We start from the raw sequence: 20,252 nt of genomic DNA on the forward strand, positions 1-20,252 counted from the left end.
CCTCTGAAGGATATTTGATCGTTGAAGGAAATTTGATTGGATCGTAATATATATATTTTTTTTTATTCATAAGGAACGGCCTGGCCGAATTGCTTGGGATCGTAATATGTTTCATTAAAATGTTTACATTCCATATAAAGCATGAAGTTTGCATGTCTTCTTCATAATGATCTTCTAGGCCGTACTTACCACAACTGGCCGACTAAACTTAGTTTTACCACTTGTACTCATAATCCCCTTTGCTAAAGAAAAAGGTCACGATTATGTAGTTAATGTAGTTATGTAGTTGTTATTTGATGCTATAAAATGATAACTTAAAAAAAAAATAAAAAATACGGTCCAAAACGAAGCATTTTATATGCAACTGTACAATCCTTCCAGGAAGCAAAACAATTTGTTTAACGATATAAACTGTTTTCTAACTTCCCCAAAAAATAAGCTTAAATGATTCAGTATCACGCGCAATGATTTATGCCCACATTATGCTAAAGAAAGGACAGCAGTGGTCTTTATTGTCAAGTTTCATTCCAAAGCAAATGGCAATAACAAAGCACTCCACTCAAAACAAAACCACTGGTAAGCGTACACTGTTGCCACCAAATGGAAGTTCATGAATAAATGTAGTCAACGGAGATGATCCGCACTCGAAACATTACAATTAACCATCCTTGAATGTTGAACCAGATTTGCACAAATGTTCCATTCTACGCGCTAGTCGCGGTTAAGAAGAATACCTTCCGTAAGGACACCCTAACCCTTATTCTTAGCGTTTCAATGTTACCTTTCGGGCACCGTTTTGCGAAACCTTCCGAAAAAGGTGTCGACAAGAAGAAATAGGATGAAACTCACTCGTCCGGGTGAAGATTAATTCACTTTTAACGAGCATCATTTTTTCTTGCTCCTTTCACACTACCGCTGATGGGATATTAATTATTTCGCACACAATACATACGCCGCCGTAAGGACCGCTAGTGACAGGGCCACATGGTTGGAGGCGTGGAGGATGAACGTGAGTCAGTGTGAATGAAGCTCATTGTCGAAACACTTCACCCGCTTAGCAAATGTCCGTTGGTTATTCCGTTTAAGGGAAGGTTGAGTTTTGGGCTTTTGTCCTCGGGCCGTGTGAGTACATCGGAAATATGTGCCTGTGTGACGGTTTCCAGTAGCTGAAGGGGAATGTTTAACAACCAACCAACTTCCCATTCACCCATGAAACCTTTCATACCTTGAGAAAAGACCCAACGTTGTGATAACCGCTGTTAAAATCAGCCATGTTTCTGTGCGGTGTTGTAACGAAGCAAAACGGCACCATGTCAACGCGTGACAGGAACCCGGTTCTAACGGGACTCGGAATTAATCCGATCGCACCGGACAGTATGTTTAAAACAAGCGGTTCAACAATCTGGCGGAGGTCGCGAAAGGTCCGACATCAACGCTTCAGCCATGGTAAGGGGGTGTTTTCGCCACCCGGAGCATTCCACAATCCAATTATCGGTTCATGTTTTATACGATGTGAGACATATTTTACTCACGACTTACTCACTTCTTGGCAACATGTCCTTCTTCCGGTGCCGGTTAAAGTGGGAACGATGGAATCTTACACAAAATCTTCAACGACAGCCGGTGTAATCCAACAAACAGGCCTCACGAGTCACGCGAGAGGGAGGGAGAGAGAGGTATCCAGAAAGCTGACGAAACAAAGCGTCCAAATCATTGAGTCCGAATGCCCTCATTTCAACACTCGACACAATCTGTTTACGGTACGTAACGGGTAATATGTTCTAAGAAACGCTTCTTGTCCCAACTTTAGCCCACCCCCGTTCATATCACTCTCCTTAAGGCACCGAATCTCTTTCTATCGATTAACCCTGACCCAAAACTGGCAGGATTGTATGCGAAGGGCCCGCAATGCGATGAAGTGACGCACAACAGTGAATAATGATCCTATTTGACTAGGACAAACAATACTCCAGATAACAACCGGTGAACAAATGCGTGGGAAAAGGGGCCCCGTCATGGTGTTTGCGAATGGGGTTACACCGCTTGCAGGGATGCAGGAAGTTGGGTTAATGATTTCATCCGTTGACGGGCGGTGCAAATTGCCTCTTTTCCGTTTTCACCGAAGTCCAGGGTACTCCGGGAGGGAGAGAAAATGTAGTTTATTTTTGGCAGGATTAACTATCAGCAGATTAAAGATATTTATTGAAAAGCTTCATGATACTCATACCGTTCGGTAAACTATAAGAAGAAATTAATTTAAAAAAATGTATGTTCATGATAATAATTCGGTAAGATACATTGAAACTGTTCACATATTCATTTTGTTTCATTGCTTTTTTCATTTAAGTTGCTAATATTTTATTTTAACAATAAAGGAGAACTTTCTAAGCTTGTGCAAAAAATCAGAATCTTCTTGGCTTCACGCCCTCTAACTAAGGTCACGCCGGCCATTTCTCTCTCACAAGACTTATTTTATCACACAGCCGGATAGTCAAGCTTTGCTACGGAGGAACGGTACGGATGAGATTTGAAACCCGGTCCTGTCGTGTCGAACCGGCTCCGTTTATCAGATATACCACCGGTCAGTCCTGTAAAACATCAAAATAAATCAAACTTTTCCCAATCACTTATGCTAAGACTCTCTTTCCGGATGTAGCACTTATATGATCTTCTAAAACATGATTTGAGCTAATTCAAAATTGGCCATACTTATTCCGAATGACGAGCTACAAAATCACGAATAGGTCTGATTTTGTTATGATACTCATATGTATTGGCATAGTCCTGAAAGCCAACCTGCCAAACAGATCGTGATAAACGACTAACAAGCAACGATCACTGTATTTAAGTTTTTTTTCAATACTTGTGAAACAAGAACGTAAATCAATAAAATAAATAAGTTGGAAGAAATTCCATCTAACAACTCTGCAGGGAAAACCAGATCATTCAATAGGAATTGGAGCTTATACAAAGATTTTAGTTAATTGTGTCTAACCTTCACAAGTGTAGGACAGGTGTTTGGTTAAATATAAAAATAAATAAATTCTCTCCTGAATTCATAAGTTATTCAACTATTTGTTGAATTATATAACAAACGGATTTTATCCAAACGAAAGAACAAACGAATATCCTGGATTTTATTTTGAAACCATTTTACCGGCCCCAAACAAGTGTTCTATAAATGGTAAAGAACGACCTAACTTTATAGTTATTCTCTATCTTACACCTCCAGGGTGAAGATATTTTTTTATCAAAAACTTTTTCAAGTAATAATAGAGTATGGGGTATATCCTCCTGTACCAAGCCATACCTCCACTCGTCTGTTTTCAAACTCAAACTAACCAGCTACAAGAAGGTAAAAAAAAGCAATGCTCACCGAACACATCTCCGGTGCCAAACCAGGATGGTAAAAGTAATTTTCTCTCTAAACAGTTTTAAACGATTTTCACACCTCCCAGCCCTCGATTGTTCTCCAACCCGTTCCCGTGGATAATCTAATGCCTCGTAGCTGAATGCACCAATCTAGGTACGAAGGTTTACTCCATGCGCACAAGAAACTTGAACAACTATTGCAATTGTCCAGTGTGGAGCTAAGAAGAAAAAACATCACCACCTTAAAGCCGCTGGGCAAAAATAACATTCCACCAAACCGTGCGCCCTATCTGGGGGTGATGAAGCTTCTTATGCTGAAACACCGCCAGCACATTACCTTAGCTAGACTCGTGGTTCCTCATTAACGATAATACCATCGTGAAGTGAAGTTGATGTGTGATTGTTCGGGGTTTGGCTTTTAGTGACGGAAGACACCCGACAGGGAGAAAGTAATTAAAAGCAACATGACGACAACATGGGACGCGAGGGAAAATGTTAAAGGTAAATTAAATCTAGCCACCCTAATTGGACAGGACCGGTGCCCAATTACCGACTCGCAGCATCACATCGTTCTCGGTGGGTGGCCAGTAGATAATTCAATTTATCTTTCGACAGTTTTGCAATCGTTTACATCAAACGATTCTTTTTTTCCTGTCGGAGAAGTTTAATTAAAATATCGTTTTTATTGGTTTGATTTTTGTGATACATGAGCACATTAGGCATGAAGTGTGATCTGTTGGAATTATATTCTATCTAAACTGGAATTATTTTTATTGAGAAATTTCAAGAGCTTACAATGAGGAGCTGTAATATTTACGAACCAATCTAACCTAAAACTAGTCTAATCTGAAGTCTCGTTAAAACGAACATAAATGAGCTAATTTCACCTGGTATCTTCTTCTTCATCATGCCATCCAACTGAATTCCCACACAAACCGATTCGATACAGATCCGCAACTGTATGATCTGCTCCCTTACCGTACATGAAACATATTCTCCCTGTACGAACAGATGAAACGATTTTAGCTAGCGTTCGTTACACTGGATTACATTTTAGTAAAGCCTCATCATCATCCCCACACCCGTACATTAACAGCTTCATCTTCGGAACGTTTAAATTATGATGCTTCCCTCGGGGATATGTTCATTACCCATCAGCTTTGTTCCAGTGTGTTATAAGAGCGCGAACGCAGTTGGAAGATTAGGAATTAAAATTAGTTAAACTCAGTGAGCGTTAATGATGGAGAGCAAATAGAAGATTGATCTAGAGATTGTATCCGGAACACATTATTGGATGTTTTTGGCACCAGAAAAATGTGGTCATGTGTAAAAAATCCCACAGGATTTAAAAACATTGGATTCATTATGGTTAGTGTGTGTGTGAAAAGAACAGTTTGATCGATTCTTAAGCAGGCTTTAAACATTTTACAGTAGAAAAAACAAGATTAAAGCGAAGATTAGAAAACAGAGGCAAGGAAACCAAATGAAGAAAACAGTGCGAAAGGGTTAGTCACACATTGTGCCGTTGTCCTCAAAATCATTCAACTGTCTGCAAGAGTGGCTCAAACGCACGCGTTATTCTCTTCGTCTGCATGACTTCCACTTTGGTTACGACTTCCTGCATGGCTAAGCAACGCACCCAACAGCACTAAACTGTTGCCCCCTTGCTTCCTCACTAGTGCCCGAAACCTTCAATTTTGAGTGGTTAGATGTCCTCAAGTCACCGCACCATAAACCGTCGTCATCCGATATGCTCGAGCAGCACCCGGCCAGGGTAACAATGAGCACGCCTCACGAACGCACAACTGCAGCACAATGGTGTACCAGCAAAAACACGATCATGATGACAGTTTTCCGGTGTCTTCCCTTACGAAACGGTGCCCATGCGAAAACTTGGGCCCCTTTCCCGGTACGCCCGGATTGGAAAATGGAGGAAAGGATGAATGCGTCTCGAGTGTTCGGTTTCAGTTGTGCACGAGACATCGACCGAACGGACCACATTGCCGCCCGGTAAGCCTGTGGCCAAGTGAGTGTGATTCCTTCTATCCAAAACGAAGGCAAAAAAGTGTTATCCACAGCCCGAACTACACTACTTCCTTTCGTGAAGTTGCTACACATTTCTGTGGCCGAGTGAGTGGAACTCTTTTTTTTTTTGGGTGCATTTTCTGTGTGGCGTAATGAGATATCGAGCGTGGGGTACATTGTTGGCTAGTTTGGCCGGATTGCTGCTCATGCTGGGCATGCCCGATCGGATTGCAGCCGACCTGATGGGTGACATCCAGCAAGGGTTGAAAACGACCGGCAAGTTGTTCGGCATCAACACGATTGCCGATGTGGCCGATCTGGTAGCGAAGGGGTTTGCAACGCGCCGTGGCTCACAGGAACCGCAGCGGCCAGCACAAGCCACCGAAAATGTCGGTATTGCGGACGGACTGCTCACTCAAGCACCGTCCATGATGACCATTATGATGAAACTGCTCGGGCTGGATGGTAACCAGCTGGGCGCAATGCTGGTCAACGGTATCGTGTTCCTAGCGCACATTGTAAGAACTTCGACCTCGGAAAATAACATGTAATATTAACTTTGCTTTTCCCCCGGATACGGTTTAGATAGGGACAAATTTGGGAGCCTTTCGGTCACCCACCCTTGACGCGTCATCCTCCACCTTCCCAACGGAACCACCACCATTGACGGGTGAATCAGAACCATCCCAAGCAAACGACAGTCAAAAGCCTGGATCTACTCCACTGGAATGGTTACTGCGCAATCCTTCGAAACGCTTCCGTGTGCTACTGGATCAGGTACAGAACACCGACCTGGCTGAGCGTCTGGATCGCGAAATGGACCAGCTCGACCGCTATGCGCCCGAGGACACGGACTGCATCCGATTGCTGATGTGCAAGGTGAAACCCTTCATCTGGAAGATGCAAAATGTCGTTCGCGACCAGATACTGCTGAAGACCGATGGACAGCAGCAATCCGCCAACGAGCGGTCTAAACCGTCCGCTTTCGCTCCTAATGGTGAAGAGATCCTGAAGGGTATACATGAAAATTTACCCTCGGAAGAGGAATTCCTGCGGCAGAGTAAAGCTTGTGAGCAACAGTTTCGACACTGTCGGAGGTTGCCCGAGTAAAACAATCTCCAGACAGCTTTGGGCACCGAAAGAGGGAAGTAAGAGACGGCGATGTTGACGGGAAGCGTTACACGTACCTTTGGCACTTGGTTACGCTGTGCTGGATTTTTCGATACGGTTGAAAGTACAATGGAAATAATAATGCTTAAAGTATATACGACAAAAATGGTTGCAACACAATGCGTAATGCTCGATTACCGTTGGGTTTATTGTTAAGTGCTGTAAATGTTAAACATGTGCAATGATTGTGTAAAATAAATTAAAAGTATGGTTAGTTCCTTTTTTAGCTGATATAAGCATACCAAAACGAATAGCCACAGTTTAAGAGAAAAATGTCGTATGACTATAATAATATATTGACGAGTTAGTAAATGGATTTCAATCAAGTATGAGTCACTATTGTATTTTTCATAATCAAAATTGTTGTTTTATAGAACAAAAAATATTTTTGAAATACATTGATTTTGATTTGTCATATCTGTATAACAAACAAATTTACTACTTCCTAAATGGTTTGAACACCAATAAAGACATAACCATGGCTCAATTTATAAAACTGTTTCACCATCAAGAGTTTTGTTGTTTAACTTATTTAAAACACTTAATCAAAGATATTTTTCATTAAAGGATCGTACACTAGGTGGCGCTAGAGTTAAGATTAGGCACGGCAAAATGTGTCATCGATCGTCGTTCGGCGATCGTTTAAATCAACATGAACAATCAAGATATTAAAGTATGAAATGTGTTAACTTACGATCAAGATACAGTAGTAAACGATCGAGCAGTTGCAAATGTGATTAAAAAATAGCAGAACCAATCACGTTTACCACTCGTCATTATGAGTTCATCATCTCTCAATTAAGAGTGTAACATTTGTATAAATTTTTAAAATTTCAAAATAATTGAGGTACACATGTTTACGTACAAATAAAGATTCAAACACATGACTTATTACGTTGTTTGGCATAAAGTTTGGCTACCAAATAGCCAAATCTGCTATAAAATAAAAACATTCTCCGATAAAATGACAGATTTGAAGAATCTTTAAAAGAATAAAGATATTAAAACAAATTCTTAAAAAAATTTGCATGCTCGAAAAAAAACAAAAGTTTACGACAAACATGCAATTAAGATAAACAATTTACGTTCTCTCTATTCAAAGCATAAACTCCTAAGCCAAAATCTGCTTTACTTCCTAATGACCAGCTAACTGTGCAAATTATTATTGATTCCCTCTAATCCTTTCTCCATCTTATCGTTACACTATAGCGGACAGGATTATCACACATAAAAACGGTATGCACTTCGATGCATGCTAATTACCATTAATCATCCGCCGATAACAACGACCCGATGCAGTGAAGCGATGCAATCTATCAGCATTACACAAATTAATGCGTGTCAATTGCATTTCGAATCGATGCCCTTACCACCCGGCCCCGTCGATAGTATCCTTCATTCTTCACCCTTGGATTGTCCAGATTCATTAATATTCTTCACCTTTCAACCTTACCCGTACTGTTTGGATGTTCGTACATTTATTCGCTAATTTGTAATACTTGCCTAGCGTACAAGATATTCCCTTTTTCTCTTTGTTGTTCCCTATGATATGCAATCTCACGTCGATTACATGCATATCAAGAATCGCTCCGTTTGAGGTGAATTAATCATCTTCATATGAGTCCGGTACCGGTGATGGTGCAGCGTGCATCATTCGTGAAACTTTCCTTCATTGGCCAATGCTCAAGGCACAAGAATCCTGGCATAACTGTTCGGTTCGGTGCCACCCTGCCCGAAAAGGTGGAAAGAATGTAGCATCGATAAACGGCCAAATGAAAATTTCAAACGGGACAATCATTTACGGGCATAAATCATTGCCACATTTTCTTTTGGCATGGTTATTCTTGCATGCTTAATGTGCCAATATTATGCGCTTTCTTTTATTTTTTTCTTTTCTCCGGTATGTTCATTTATGACTGATGCTTTTAGCCCTTTAACCTTGCACGGCAATGTATTGGTGGTTTGTTTTATGAAGGAATGATAAGTTGCTTTAGTGTGGGCTATAATTAATCTGGTTAAGAGATCTATTTATCATACATTAAGTTGCAATATGTACGATTAATTTAATTTAATAAATATAAATTTTGATCTATTTAGTGATTTAGTTAAGTATTTAGTGCTGTGGTTAAATTATTTCCAAAAATTAGAATATAATCAGTATTTTTAATTATTGATTTTTAATTTGCAATCTTGCCTTTTTGCACGTTTAATTGCCATACAAAACAATGATATTATTCTAAACACATTTCTATTTACGTGACGTCTTTCTTCTCGCAATGGCAAATAGCTCCTGCACAAACCCTTGTTCTAACTGCAACCAGCTAAAGAGGAACGATGATGAAAGCGAACCGAAATGCAAAAGACTTACTTTGCTTTCATTAGCACCGCTTTCCTTGGAACCGCGTCCCCACCCGTGGAACGTGCTCTGAACACAAACCTTCAAAAACCTTTTCTTTTTTGCAACCTACCTGTCGAAAAACTTACCGTCTCGAATGACGTTACACACGGTTGTAGAACATTCGACACACATACCAAAATAACGCAAAAAAACGGTGCATCCATACCACCTGGGGTAGAAAATGGCAGCAGACATTAGCCTGCACGTTTGCCATTCCTTTCGTCCAACCGGCACAAGAAGGTTTTTCGGCAAAGGGTTGTGGAAAACAAATTACATGTTACTGCAGCCGTTTTACTGGTGATTCGCCGTACGCTCCGAAAAGGAGGCCGCACGCAAACCGGTGAAGACCTCGGTGTAATAAAACCAAAATAAAGCCACACACAAAACCGCTTCCCTTTAACGGATGCACCGGGCCTGTGCAGCTAAAGCTTTGCTCACTTTCGCATGCATTTCAAATTAATCTTTGCAGGCGGAGGCTGTTTTTTTTTCTTTTTGTTTTTGGCCACGTATCCATCCTTAGCACGCTCTCCACCGAGGCGATGGTTGTAACATTTCATCCCTTTTAGTGGAAAACATTAAAACATATGTTTTTGGGTTTTACTTTTTGTTTTTGTTGAGCCTTGTTTTTTTTCACGATACGCTCTTGTAAGGGCATGTGTTTTTTTTATTTTTCCTCTTTTTCATTGTCGTTCACCGTAAACAATCAGTACAGGCTTCTTCCGCATGCGAGTGCATCCCATCATCGTTTTGCGTGCGTTTTAGCATCATCGTTCGGAAATGTTTTCATTCATAATGTTTCTTCCATTGGGGCCTGATTTTTGTTGTTGTTGCTTTGCTTGAGATCCCCGTTTTCCGTTTTGTTTCTTCGTTAACGGTACCACGAACAAACCCAGTGAAGGCACCCTACCAATGTATGTCAAATGCTTATGCTCTCGAGAGACCTTCCCATTTCCATTCTTTTTTTGGTGTTGCTGTTTTTTTTCACTATTATTATGCTCCAACATGATCGAGAGAATGTATGTGTTTGTGTGTTTGTTTGTCACGATCGCGCTAACTTTGCGGCTTCGGAGCTGCTGTAGGCTCATCCAGATTTCACTCCCATTTTGTAACTGATTGCAGTGTTGGTTTTTATGTTGCGTTTTGCACACCCGAACCCAACCCCAATGTTTATCCTCGGTGGATTATTTATGTACATACATTAATTTCTCACTGTCCCACATTTGTACCGGAGCGTCCCGGCTTGTGGAGGTTTGTCATTTTCCAACGGGATCACCCCACCCTTTTCGCGGGCGACGTCTTTGTTCTTTTTTTTTAGGCGAAAAAGTTCTTCGGCATTTTTTTCTTCTTCCGTTCTCTGTGTTTTGCTCACCTCAGCACAAATGATCGAGAGCTACTTGAAGTTTCTCTCCACATTCCGCCCGATTAAAGTATGCGAGCATTCTTTCCGGGGCGCGCAATGCACATCGCGGTGTCTTGCGGGTTAACTGTATTATCCTTTTTCCCCAGGAACGATAATTATGATGGTCTGTTGGTCTGTCGGCTTTTGTCGTGTCCTTTTCCAGCGATACCGTTATGATTCTAGGGTGGGATCAATGTGAAAGTTTTTCGCCAACCATTACTGCAGTTTTAGAAGTTTTTTTCTGTATGTTTTTTTTCTTTGTTAACTATGTGGACCACACCAAATTGAATCGAGCCTTCTTGTGGTGCAATCCTTTTCTTCAGTTTTCTCCCTACCTTTACTGTTCGCCATTAATTTGTAACCATTTTTTTGCAGTACAGAAGCCATCATGCTTCTGGAAGGAGAAATGAGATTCTTTTACATGTTTTATAGCTCCATCGCAAGCATACAAGGGTGTTGCGATGAAAAATGTGTACTCGTTCATGTTTTATAGATCCTCATTTTTCTTTAATGTAAGATCTTTTGAAAGGCTGATTTCTCCCATTATTTTACAGCGTGGCGTGAAATGTTAAACATTTAATCACTATTTTTGCTTTGGTGTTGCATTTGAAAAATTGTCTTTTAATATTGTTTACTGTCTTTTGCTTGCGCTGGTTAAAAAAATTCATATGAACTTCGGCATACAAATTGGCATACATTATTTAAGCTCAACATACAACAATTACACATAACAAACAAAGAAATAAAAAATGAAAACCTCTCGAAGAATGTTTTCGGCTCCTTTGGCCCGCCTTCTTGATAGGCATATGTTTACCATCATAAACAATCCTTTCGTGCCCTACAGCTATGAGAAAATGCCGTTCCCAGCGCAAAATCCAAAGAAATGTTGAATAAATGCCATACCTTAACATAACATTACGCCGACTTTCTGCCTTGCCGCATACGAACGGGCTCGTATTACAGCTCTCAGCTTGGGAAATGATCAGCAGGCAGCAACAACGCCGGTACAGCACTCGACTTAACTTTGCTCACTACCCTGCAAAAGATGAAAGCAAAACGCGTTTGGTTAGAGGGGGAAGCAAAATGCAAACTACATCCTAAAAACGGGAGGTAATTAAAACCGTATGCACGATGACGCTGGAAGCTGACGAAACGTTTGAACAATTCGTTTGTGTTTGATTCTGTAAAGAGAAAAAAAAGTGCAACATGTATGCTTTCAAACGAAAAGAGAATGTATAAGTTTGCATGCCATGAAGGAGGTTCAACACGCTTTTGCTGTGATGCAATGCCACTGTTATGGCACACATGTAGTTGCATAGATCATGTATTGATTTTCTGTTTTGCGTATCCTGGATGAAGATCATTGAAGGAATGCCAACATAGTTTATGGAACAACATCGAGTTGCATAACTTTAAAGATACACCATGTGAAATATGTCTTTGTTTTTAGTATTCCTGTATTGCTGTGAAATGTTTCTTATAAATGATACGAGAGTTCGATCAGCAGAATGCACGACTGGAGTGCATTTAAAGAAAGGCTGATGAAATTACTTTATTTTTACAATAACATTACTTCGATGAAATACGACTGTAAAATAGATAAGTGGAGAGATCATCAGGAACCTAGTGATTTTTGAAGCTGCTGGTCGGGACTCAAACGAAACATTTTCGTAATTTAAAAAAAAGTACCTCAAACATTAGAACAGATGTAATTTAATATCAAATTATATTCTTTAAAGCGCTCTAGAAAAAAAGGGAGATCTTCAAAATGACGTTATTATAAAAAATTATCGAACATTATTTGCAACACAATTTGCAAATTGTTTGAAAGAAGGTATCATAATTTGAAGACAACCATTGTGCAGATCACAAAAAAGAAACTTATTCTTCTCAAACAAACCGAAACCAAATCGAACTTTTATAAAAGTAACTAACATACGTACATATATTAAAGAGATTAGAGAAAGAGTTTAAAAAAATTATCAACAAATGATAAAATTCTGTTAAGTAGACATTAAATAGTAGTAAAGTAGAAATTGAATAAAGTAGAAATAAAAAAAGAAACAAACAAAAAGATTAAAGACAAGATTTTGTTATGAAACACACATTTATCACAACACACAGGAAACACACAATTCAATCTATTTTTTAAAAACAAAATAAATGTAAAACTTTTATTTCATAAAACAATACAACTTTGTGTCACAACAATATCATTGGAGACAGCAAAAAAAACGAAAAGCTAACACATTATTGAAACAATAACTTTAAACCAAAAAAAAAAAAGCAATATTTACCTCGAACCCAACACACCCATCCGTATAATGTTGAAAATAATCCCGAACAAATTCAATTAAATGGGTATGACCTCGCACAGAACCTATGCTATCGCAGGTCAATGTCAAATTTCGTTGTCATGTGTTCGGTTTATGGTGTTCATGTTCATCCACACGCCCCCAAAACATCAAGCAGGGAGATGAGCAAATGTAGAAAGCAAAACGATAAACGAAATAAAAACATCGCGTGATGATGATGCTTTCACTATGCTTCCAACGCCGGAGGATGACTCCAGACAGATGTAATAATGCAGCGGGGAAGCGTGCGGAACCAAAACGGGGAAAAAAGTAAGTAAATCAAGTGTCAATCACGAAGCCGGTCGCTTTGCCATCGTTATTGCGGTGTTTTATTCTGTTTTTTTTTTTGTTTTTCAGTTTTTTGGGATCCCTCATTTTGGATGTCACGATTTGGACGCTCGTGGCTCAAACTGCTCGAACAAGTTTTTCGGTAATATCGTTTGCTTTATTTGTTTAATTTTGTTGTTTGAAGTGACGGAGCTAAAAAGTTTTCCATTCGAAAGCGAAACGAAACGATCGTTCAGTTTTGGATGGGAAAATCTTTTTTTTTTATCCAGAAAATGACGCTCGTGTCTGCCAATGTCATCGAAAGTACTTGACTGATAGCGCAATTCTCAGTATCAACCGAGGGAAATTCGCCGAGTGCTGATTGGATTGGCATTCCTGGAGATGAGATAAATGGACAAAGTTCCGAATCATACCAGTTTTCAAGTGTCACACTCGAAAACGCTTTCGAATCGGTTAATATTGTCGATGGAACGCATTGAGGTATGGCGATTTTGGCTGTAAGCTATTGGCTGCTTAAAACACTGGAAATTAATATTTCAATTTACAAATTATTGATTTTAAATCGAAAACCAAACTTTTTTTTATCTGTTACAAATAATTATCTTCTGATAATTCTTCTCAAGATCTTCTGATCTTGCTTCTGCCAACAAAAAGTCTGTGGAACAAATGTCTACACGACGACATGACACTCGCTAACGCTGAAGCTTTTCTTCTGTCCTACGCCACTATCATCACAATCCCATCCATGCGGCTTATGGATCCATAAATCCGGCCAGATATTACCAATTCAAAATCGTTGCACAACGAAAATTAATGCCTACTATTAGGTGCAATCAAAGCCAGACCATCTAACCATCTCGCTGTCTGGACCAGTTTGTACCGGTTTTCAGCCATAATTCTGTCACCCGAACGAGTGGCACCATGTGTGGAGCGCCTGGTAGCATTTCTTCCACACACCATCGGAAGTTCATTTGATTATCTATAATAAGCTACCCCGCCGCTCGAATTAATACCAGCACACAACGGTAGTTCGTCCCAGTTGCATGCAGTTCTAATTCATCAATTGACTGTGGCTGTGACACAAAGGCCCACATTTGGACAACTTAAGCGCGGGTCATGTGCATCGTGGTTCGCTGATTTGCAGCGTGCATCGTACTCATTAATCTCCCACCAGGAGTTGGGACGATGGGAAAGCCTTGAGTTTGACCCCAATCTCCGGGCCGGATAGCGTACAGTTAACCTACCATTTTACATCCTGCAGCTCGAGCACAAGAGGATGAACTCCGGCAATGGGTAAAGTAAGTGAACCGATACGCTTGTCATTAGCAACGCAGCGAGTAGTCCGAAAGGATGCACCCAACCAGGACATGGGACAGATAAAAAAAGGCAACCCTTGTATGCAGTTCCTCATTGGGTGGAAGTTTACGGGGAGTGAAGTAATGCAACAACGCACGAAGCTGGACATTCGAATACGGGCCACTCGACTGGTACTGTCGCGGATCGCCACTATGTACTGTTGGACGACGCTATGTGAAAGTGATATATGATGCTGTATAGTTTTGGACCGGTATGGTACGTATTTTCGGCTGTACGGTTGCACCATTTCTGGAGTTTGCTTGTTGTGGCGAGATTTATTACCACACAACTCCACACACAGCCAAACTATTGGTTCACCGGACTAAGGCAATAGGACAAATCTGTGAACTTGGCTGGGCGGCCGGGATAAAGAAAGATGGGATCTTATGCTGTTCGATGTTGCACTGCATGTTGAGTGTACAGGGTGCCCATGGTTGTGTTCTACGGCCGTAAGTGATTTATATCTACATGGAAGATATTTGTAAATGCAAAACGTGGAAAGCAAACAAAAGGTACATCAATTAATTATCTTTTTAAATGTGCATGTTAAAATGAATAACGATTGGTTAATATTGTTTTTTGAAAGTGGTACCTAAGTGATGAAGTAATGTTTTGTATAATGGAAGCATTTTTCCCCAAATCGTTTTGTCCAAATATTTTTTTTTTGTTTTAAGACAAACGTACATGAGTACTAAAGATGACTAACAGTATTCTCAACACCCTATACTAAAGTAAATTTACCTTGAAATGACAATTACCTACAAAGCATCTGTACGATACCGGTAATATCCTTTCGACAATTTCAGTGTCCCATTATTGTGCCTTAACTTCCCAGCACTTCATCGCAATATGTGCTATCGGTCTTCATGGCCGTTTGCAACCCCATTTCCCGAAAATTCCACCAACATCCCATTTTGGGAACCGAAATTCATCCGACAACCGCCAACTTCGTGTAAAGTTCGTTGACAAACCCCACAAAGGAACGTATTCACGACCTGTGGGAAAGCTATTTCTGTTCATCGAAAAACCTCATTTCATCATGTATCAAACACACAAACGCGTGTATCGGTACATTGAGCGAAGAAAAAAAACATCATTCTGGGAAAGCCTTTCCACAAGGCGGAATCACATAACGATGAGATGATAAATTGAAATCCTTGCTTGTGTGTACACCTGGACAAAAAGGCCATCCGTAACATTGGCCGGCTTCTGTGATATACGGTGTCAGTGTTTTGTGATGATATCCAACCATGTAGAACCCCTTTCGTCTTAACGATGATGGAACATTAACAGAAAATTTAATTGAACCGCTTTTGGCGGTACTAATTAAATGGTTTGGGTTGTTGGATGCTGTTTTCATACCCACGGCCGGTCGGTTCGTGGAACATGCGCTTAATTGACCGCAATTTAGTGGATCGATTGCAGGCTCACGTACGGTACAGGGATACATTCAGTGAACCTGTATGCTATTGTGGTTCGGAAAATGTCACATCGATTACACAAAAATACATGGGAACTGGGATGAAGGGACTTCACGATAATATGAAATAAAAGTTAGTTCAAATGGTAAATAATGTTGATAATCCATTATTATTCCTATGATTAAGACGGTTTTTGGAAGCGTTTTCTTCTCTATTTGTACTGAGCATTAATATTTGTGGATATTACTTCGTAGATATTGTTAATGATCATGAAAATTTACAATTCTTTTTTTAATTGTAATTTTACGTTTGATATAAGTGCAATTTGTGAATGAACTCCAGCTATTAATTCGTGAGCAGTCAGGATACCGGCAGGGTCACTCTTGTGAAACTGTTTTGAATCTTGTTGTAGCGAAATGGAAAGGATTGATGGAACAGAAGGAAACGATAATTACTGTCTTTTTGGATCTAAAACGAGCATTTGAGACAATATCAAGGCCGTTATTTTTAGCAACACTAAAGCGTTTTGTATTGTGGGGAGGGAGCTCAATTGGTTCGAAAGTTATTTAAAAAACAGAACTCAGAGAACTTTTTTTTGGAAACTCAAAATCAGAGGCTATAGAAAACACCCTTGGAGTTCGGGAAGGAAGTGTGCTTGGATCAATGACATGAAACAGGTTTTGAATTCTTGCGAGATCAATCTTTTTGCTGACGATACTGTTATGTTTATCGCGCATAAAGACATCAAACAAGCAGAGTCACTCCTTAATCTCGATTTAAACGCTCCAGATGGTTGGTTAAAGTAAACAAAAACTGGTATTGAACATTTAAAAGGTCAGCTACATGGTAATGTCTATCGGTGTATTTGACAACTCTCCATTTATCGTTATCAATACGGAACGAATCGAGAGAACTCGCCAGGTTAAATACTTGGGGATTATTTTAAACGACAAGTTGAAGTTCCACACTCACATAGACTAGGTTATGACCAAAGTCGCAAAGAAGTGTGGAGTGATTAGTGAGCTGGCGAATGATCCTGATTTTTTCTGGAAAGTTCACCTCTAAAAATCACTTACACTCACTCGCCACATTTCGATTTGTGCTCGTCCATTCTGTTTATTGGCAATAAGGAGCAAATGATTAGGCTTCAACGATTGCAAAATCATATTATGAAGTTAATTTTGTGTTGTGGTCGATGTACATCGGCTGCTAGATATTCAACAAAAGATGTCTGTAGAACAGGGGATTGTGTATCAGATCATGACTTTTATATTTCGATTATTGAATGGCCTATTATTTTTTCTGTCCTTCTTAAACCTGTGTTCGGGTAAGAGGTGGGACTTATCATCATAAGTACTGTTTATTTAGAAACCATTGCTGCTAAAAAAATTGATATTTTCAATAAAACTTCTTGTTATGTGGCACTACAAAATCAAGATGCGCTTGGGACCTCTAGCTTTCCTTGACTTTTATTCCCCAATGCAAGATAGCCAATCTGCGCCAGAGGGACGACGGCCCAGATGGGATTTGATACCCGGTCCTGTCGTTTAGAACAGGCACCGCTATCACATACACCACTGGGCCTCCCCTAACAACTAAGCATTCGTACTCATATTCATGTTTGAAATACATGCTCTATTTATAAAGGACATTTCCTTTTCCTTTATTTTTTAATTATTTTGTTAATACTACGTTTGTATTTTGCGTAATGATGGTATATAATTGATAAAAATAATTTTATATAAATAGAAAGTTGTGAAAATTTTTAAAGCATAAACGAAATCCCATCGAAGGTGTGGGAATCTTACTTCACAAGTCACGACAAGAAAAGGCAGAAGTGGTAGACTAGATCACTAAGACGAAATTATTAAAAAAAAAATCTTTTTAAAGTCCAAACAATTTCATTCGACAACCATGTTCTATAAAATGTCTATTTGTTTCATCTTTCACTATTTATATTCCATTTAAACCTTGACACATATAATAAAGCAACTCAACAGAAAAGATGCGCACCCTGTTCACCATATTGAAACATTCTTCGTATTGTGCAATGTATGCAAATATAAGCTGCCTTCGCATAAAGTAGCATATCTTGCAATGCTAATGAACAGCCTCCTTCCGTTTCAAGTGTATTGTGCCAACCTTTATGTATTGCTTATATGTGTTTATTTGTGCCGAGAAGAGTTACGGACGAGTTCATACTACCTTTGACCTCAACCAGGACTTTCATTTCTTCTGCTGCACGGTTACCTCAAGAAGAAAAAAGGTCAAGTACGTTTCTTCTTCTATTGCTAGCATATGTAGTGTACACACTAAGCAAAAGTGAAAGCCAACGTTCGTATGGTGTGTATGAGGAAACATAAAAGAATGGCAAACGGTTGTGTTTTCTACACGTTTCTTCTCTCTTTGCTACATCATGCCAAAGATTTGTGTGTTTTGATGCCTAACTATAATGTATTCATTAGTAGCAACAGACGAAGAAGAAGCGAAAAAGAGAGATAGAAAAAGTTCGACAGAGATGAATATGCTAATTATGAGTTAGAAGCACACTAACGCTACCACCCGAACTAGTTTTTTTTTTTTAAACTGAAGCAAATGTAGGTTACCATCATCTCTATAAAGTCATCACACAAAAGACACGGAAGTCTTGCTGAAGATGCCACATCCGGAGGTACCAAGCGTTTGCCAAATTTAATTAACCATGGCTGTCGTACCGAGTTTCGTACGCATGGCGTACCGTAAGTGGCGTGGGAAAGGTGTTTAACTTTTTTATTTAATCATGTCAGCTCGAGCTCGTGCCGGAACGCATCGTAAGATCTCACACTAATAAACGCAAAGCTCTAATTATTTATCCAAACTGATCCGCTCAAGTACGGGATGCGGAAGGCGTAATTAATAGAAGAAATGCTTAGCATGGCGTCTAGTATGATTGCTGTCTTGTCGCTTTTGTTCTTTTGCGAGGTGCGCTAAATTAGTAATCTTAATCATTTGGAGACAAATTTATGTCACCATTGCTGTCGGGTGCGTTCATCATTCCGTACGAATGACGGAAGGTCGGGTATGTGTCTTAATGAGAAATTTAAACATAACAGAAGGAGTTACAAAATGACGAAGGTGGAATTCGAGGATTGTTTTTTATGTGTTTTGCGTATAAATTGGAGAATTGGCAAATAACTGGAGTTCCAGAATAAAATACTTACGATAAAAGTGTACAAAGTTGAAAATTATGCTAATTCATCAAATTAAATTCAACTTGAAGTTGAAATTCAAACAAAAGAAAGGCTCTAAATCCTATACTGCAATACCGTCAGCATTATTGAAATTCATTTAACACAATACAATATCATGATTCTAAGAATGCGATCATTATCAACAGCCGCTTATCATCGTTCGGCTGATTGGCAAAAGATGGTTGCGAAGGTAAAATGATTCGTCATACCATGGCATAACATCTTCACCACGTTCGAAAACGACCAATACTTTACCGGTGGGTTGTGTTTTCTTGGGAAACATCTCATCTCACTTAACGCCGCTGATTTATGTGTGAAGGTGGGTGCGTGTTTCTGTGACGTATTTTTTTTCTTTTGACTCTTCTTTCAGAACCACTTTCACGCAGTAAACGGTTTGTAAACAACAACAAAAAAACACATCCACTGCCTTTACACGCTTTTCTGCCAGTCCCATTCTTAAGATATACCTTTTCAAGCACCATTTAAGAGTTCCCGAAAAAAAAGATAAACCGTTCAAACATACCACCGTTTCTAGCACTTTCGGCAACCGGCTGCAAAGTAGCAAGCAAAACTCGGAAAAGGAAACGAAAACTTTGACATTATTGTGCGCCAAAGTTTGCTTTCTCACGTGACCTGGAATAAATTCCATCAGAAGCACGTTCTTCTCGTCCATCAGCGTCTGGTGCGCGTCGGCCACTTCATGTATCGGATCCGAAGATCGTTGTTTGCGAGTGCTTCGGGCTGTATTGGGAAAACCGGCTGCACCTGGACCGGATGTGAATATTTTGCTTTTCACTTCTTACATTCCAAAAAATAACAGAAAAAAAATAAACCATACTAGCCCATCAAGATTGCCTCATGTGTCGAATACGTGTGCGCTTTCTAACGCAACCGTGTACCCCGAATGCCAAACATTCGCGAAGTGTTTCGTGTGTTTAGCACGAGTGACACATCTGAAGTGGCACTTGTGTGCAGACAAATGGGAACAAAATTGGCATGCCTTACACAAACCACAAACTCGAGAGCAATTTGTTTGACGGACTCTTACGGAACCGATCTGTGGAGCGAATGCGACGGGGACCAAGTTGTGAGTTAAAGATTTCAAAACTGATAACGAAACAGGTTACCAAAGGCTGCACTATAATTTGCATGCATTAAAACCACTTTATGAACGATTAATAATCTTATTTGTTGCTTTACTTCAAAAAGTAAATAAAAAATATTCCATAGCTCCAACCT

At 39.7% G+C, this 20,252-nt stretch overlaps 2 protein-coding genes across 4 annotated transcripts in view; one reads left to right on the forward strand and one right to left on the reverse strand.

Annotated features, from left to right (window-relative positions):
* LOC125771243 (EGFR adapter protein-like) overlaps positions 1-20,252 on the reverse strand; it is a 74,886-nt gene that overhangs the window by 41,008 nt on the left and 13,626 nt on the right. For all 3 annotated transcript variants that reach the window (XM_049441655.1, XM_049441654.1, XM_049441653.1), the window contains one exon: positions 11,268-11,400. The gene's annotated coding sequence lies outside the window, so the exon portion shown is untranslated. The remainder of the gene's footprint in view (positions 1-11,267; positions 11,401-20,252) is intronic.
* LOC125771246 (uncharacterized) lies at positions 4,813-6,872 on the forward strand. Its single transcript, XM_049441657.1, has 2 exons — positions 4,813-5,915; positions 5,983-6,872. The coding sequence occupies exons 1-2, from the start codon at positions 5,550-5,552 to the stop codon at positions 6,505-6,507; spliced, it is 891 nt and encodes a 296-aa protein (XP_049297614.1). The 5' UTR covers positions 4,813-5,549; the 3' UTR covers positions 6,508-6,872.

Source organism: Anopheles funestus, chromosome 3RL (assembly GCF_943734845.2).
Source record: "Anopheles funestus chromosome 3RL, idAnoFuneDA-416_04, whole genome shotgun sequence".
Taxonomy (NCBI): domain Eukaryota; kingdom Metazoa; phylum Arthropoda; class Insecta; order Diptera; family Culicidae; genus Anopheles; species Anopheles funestus.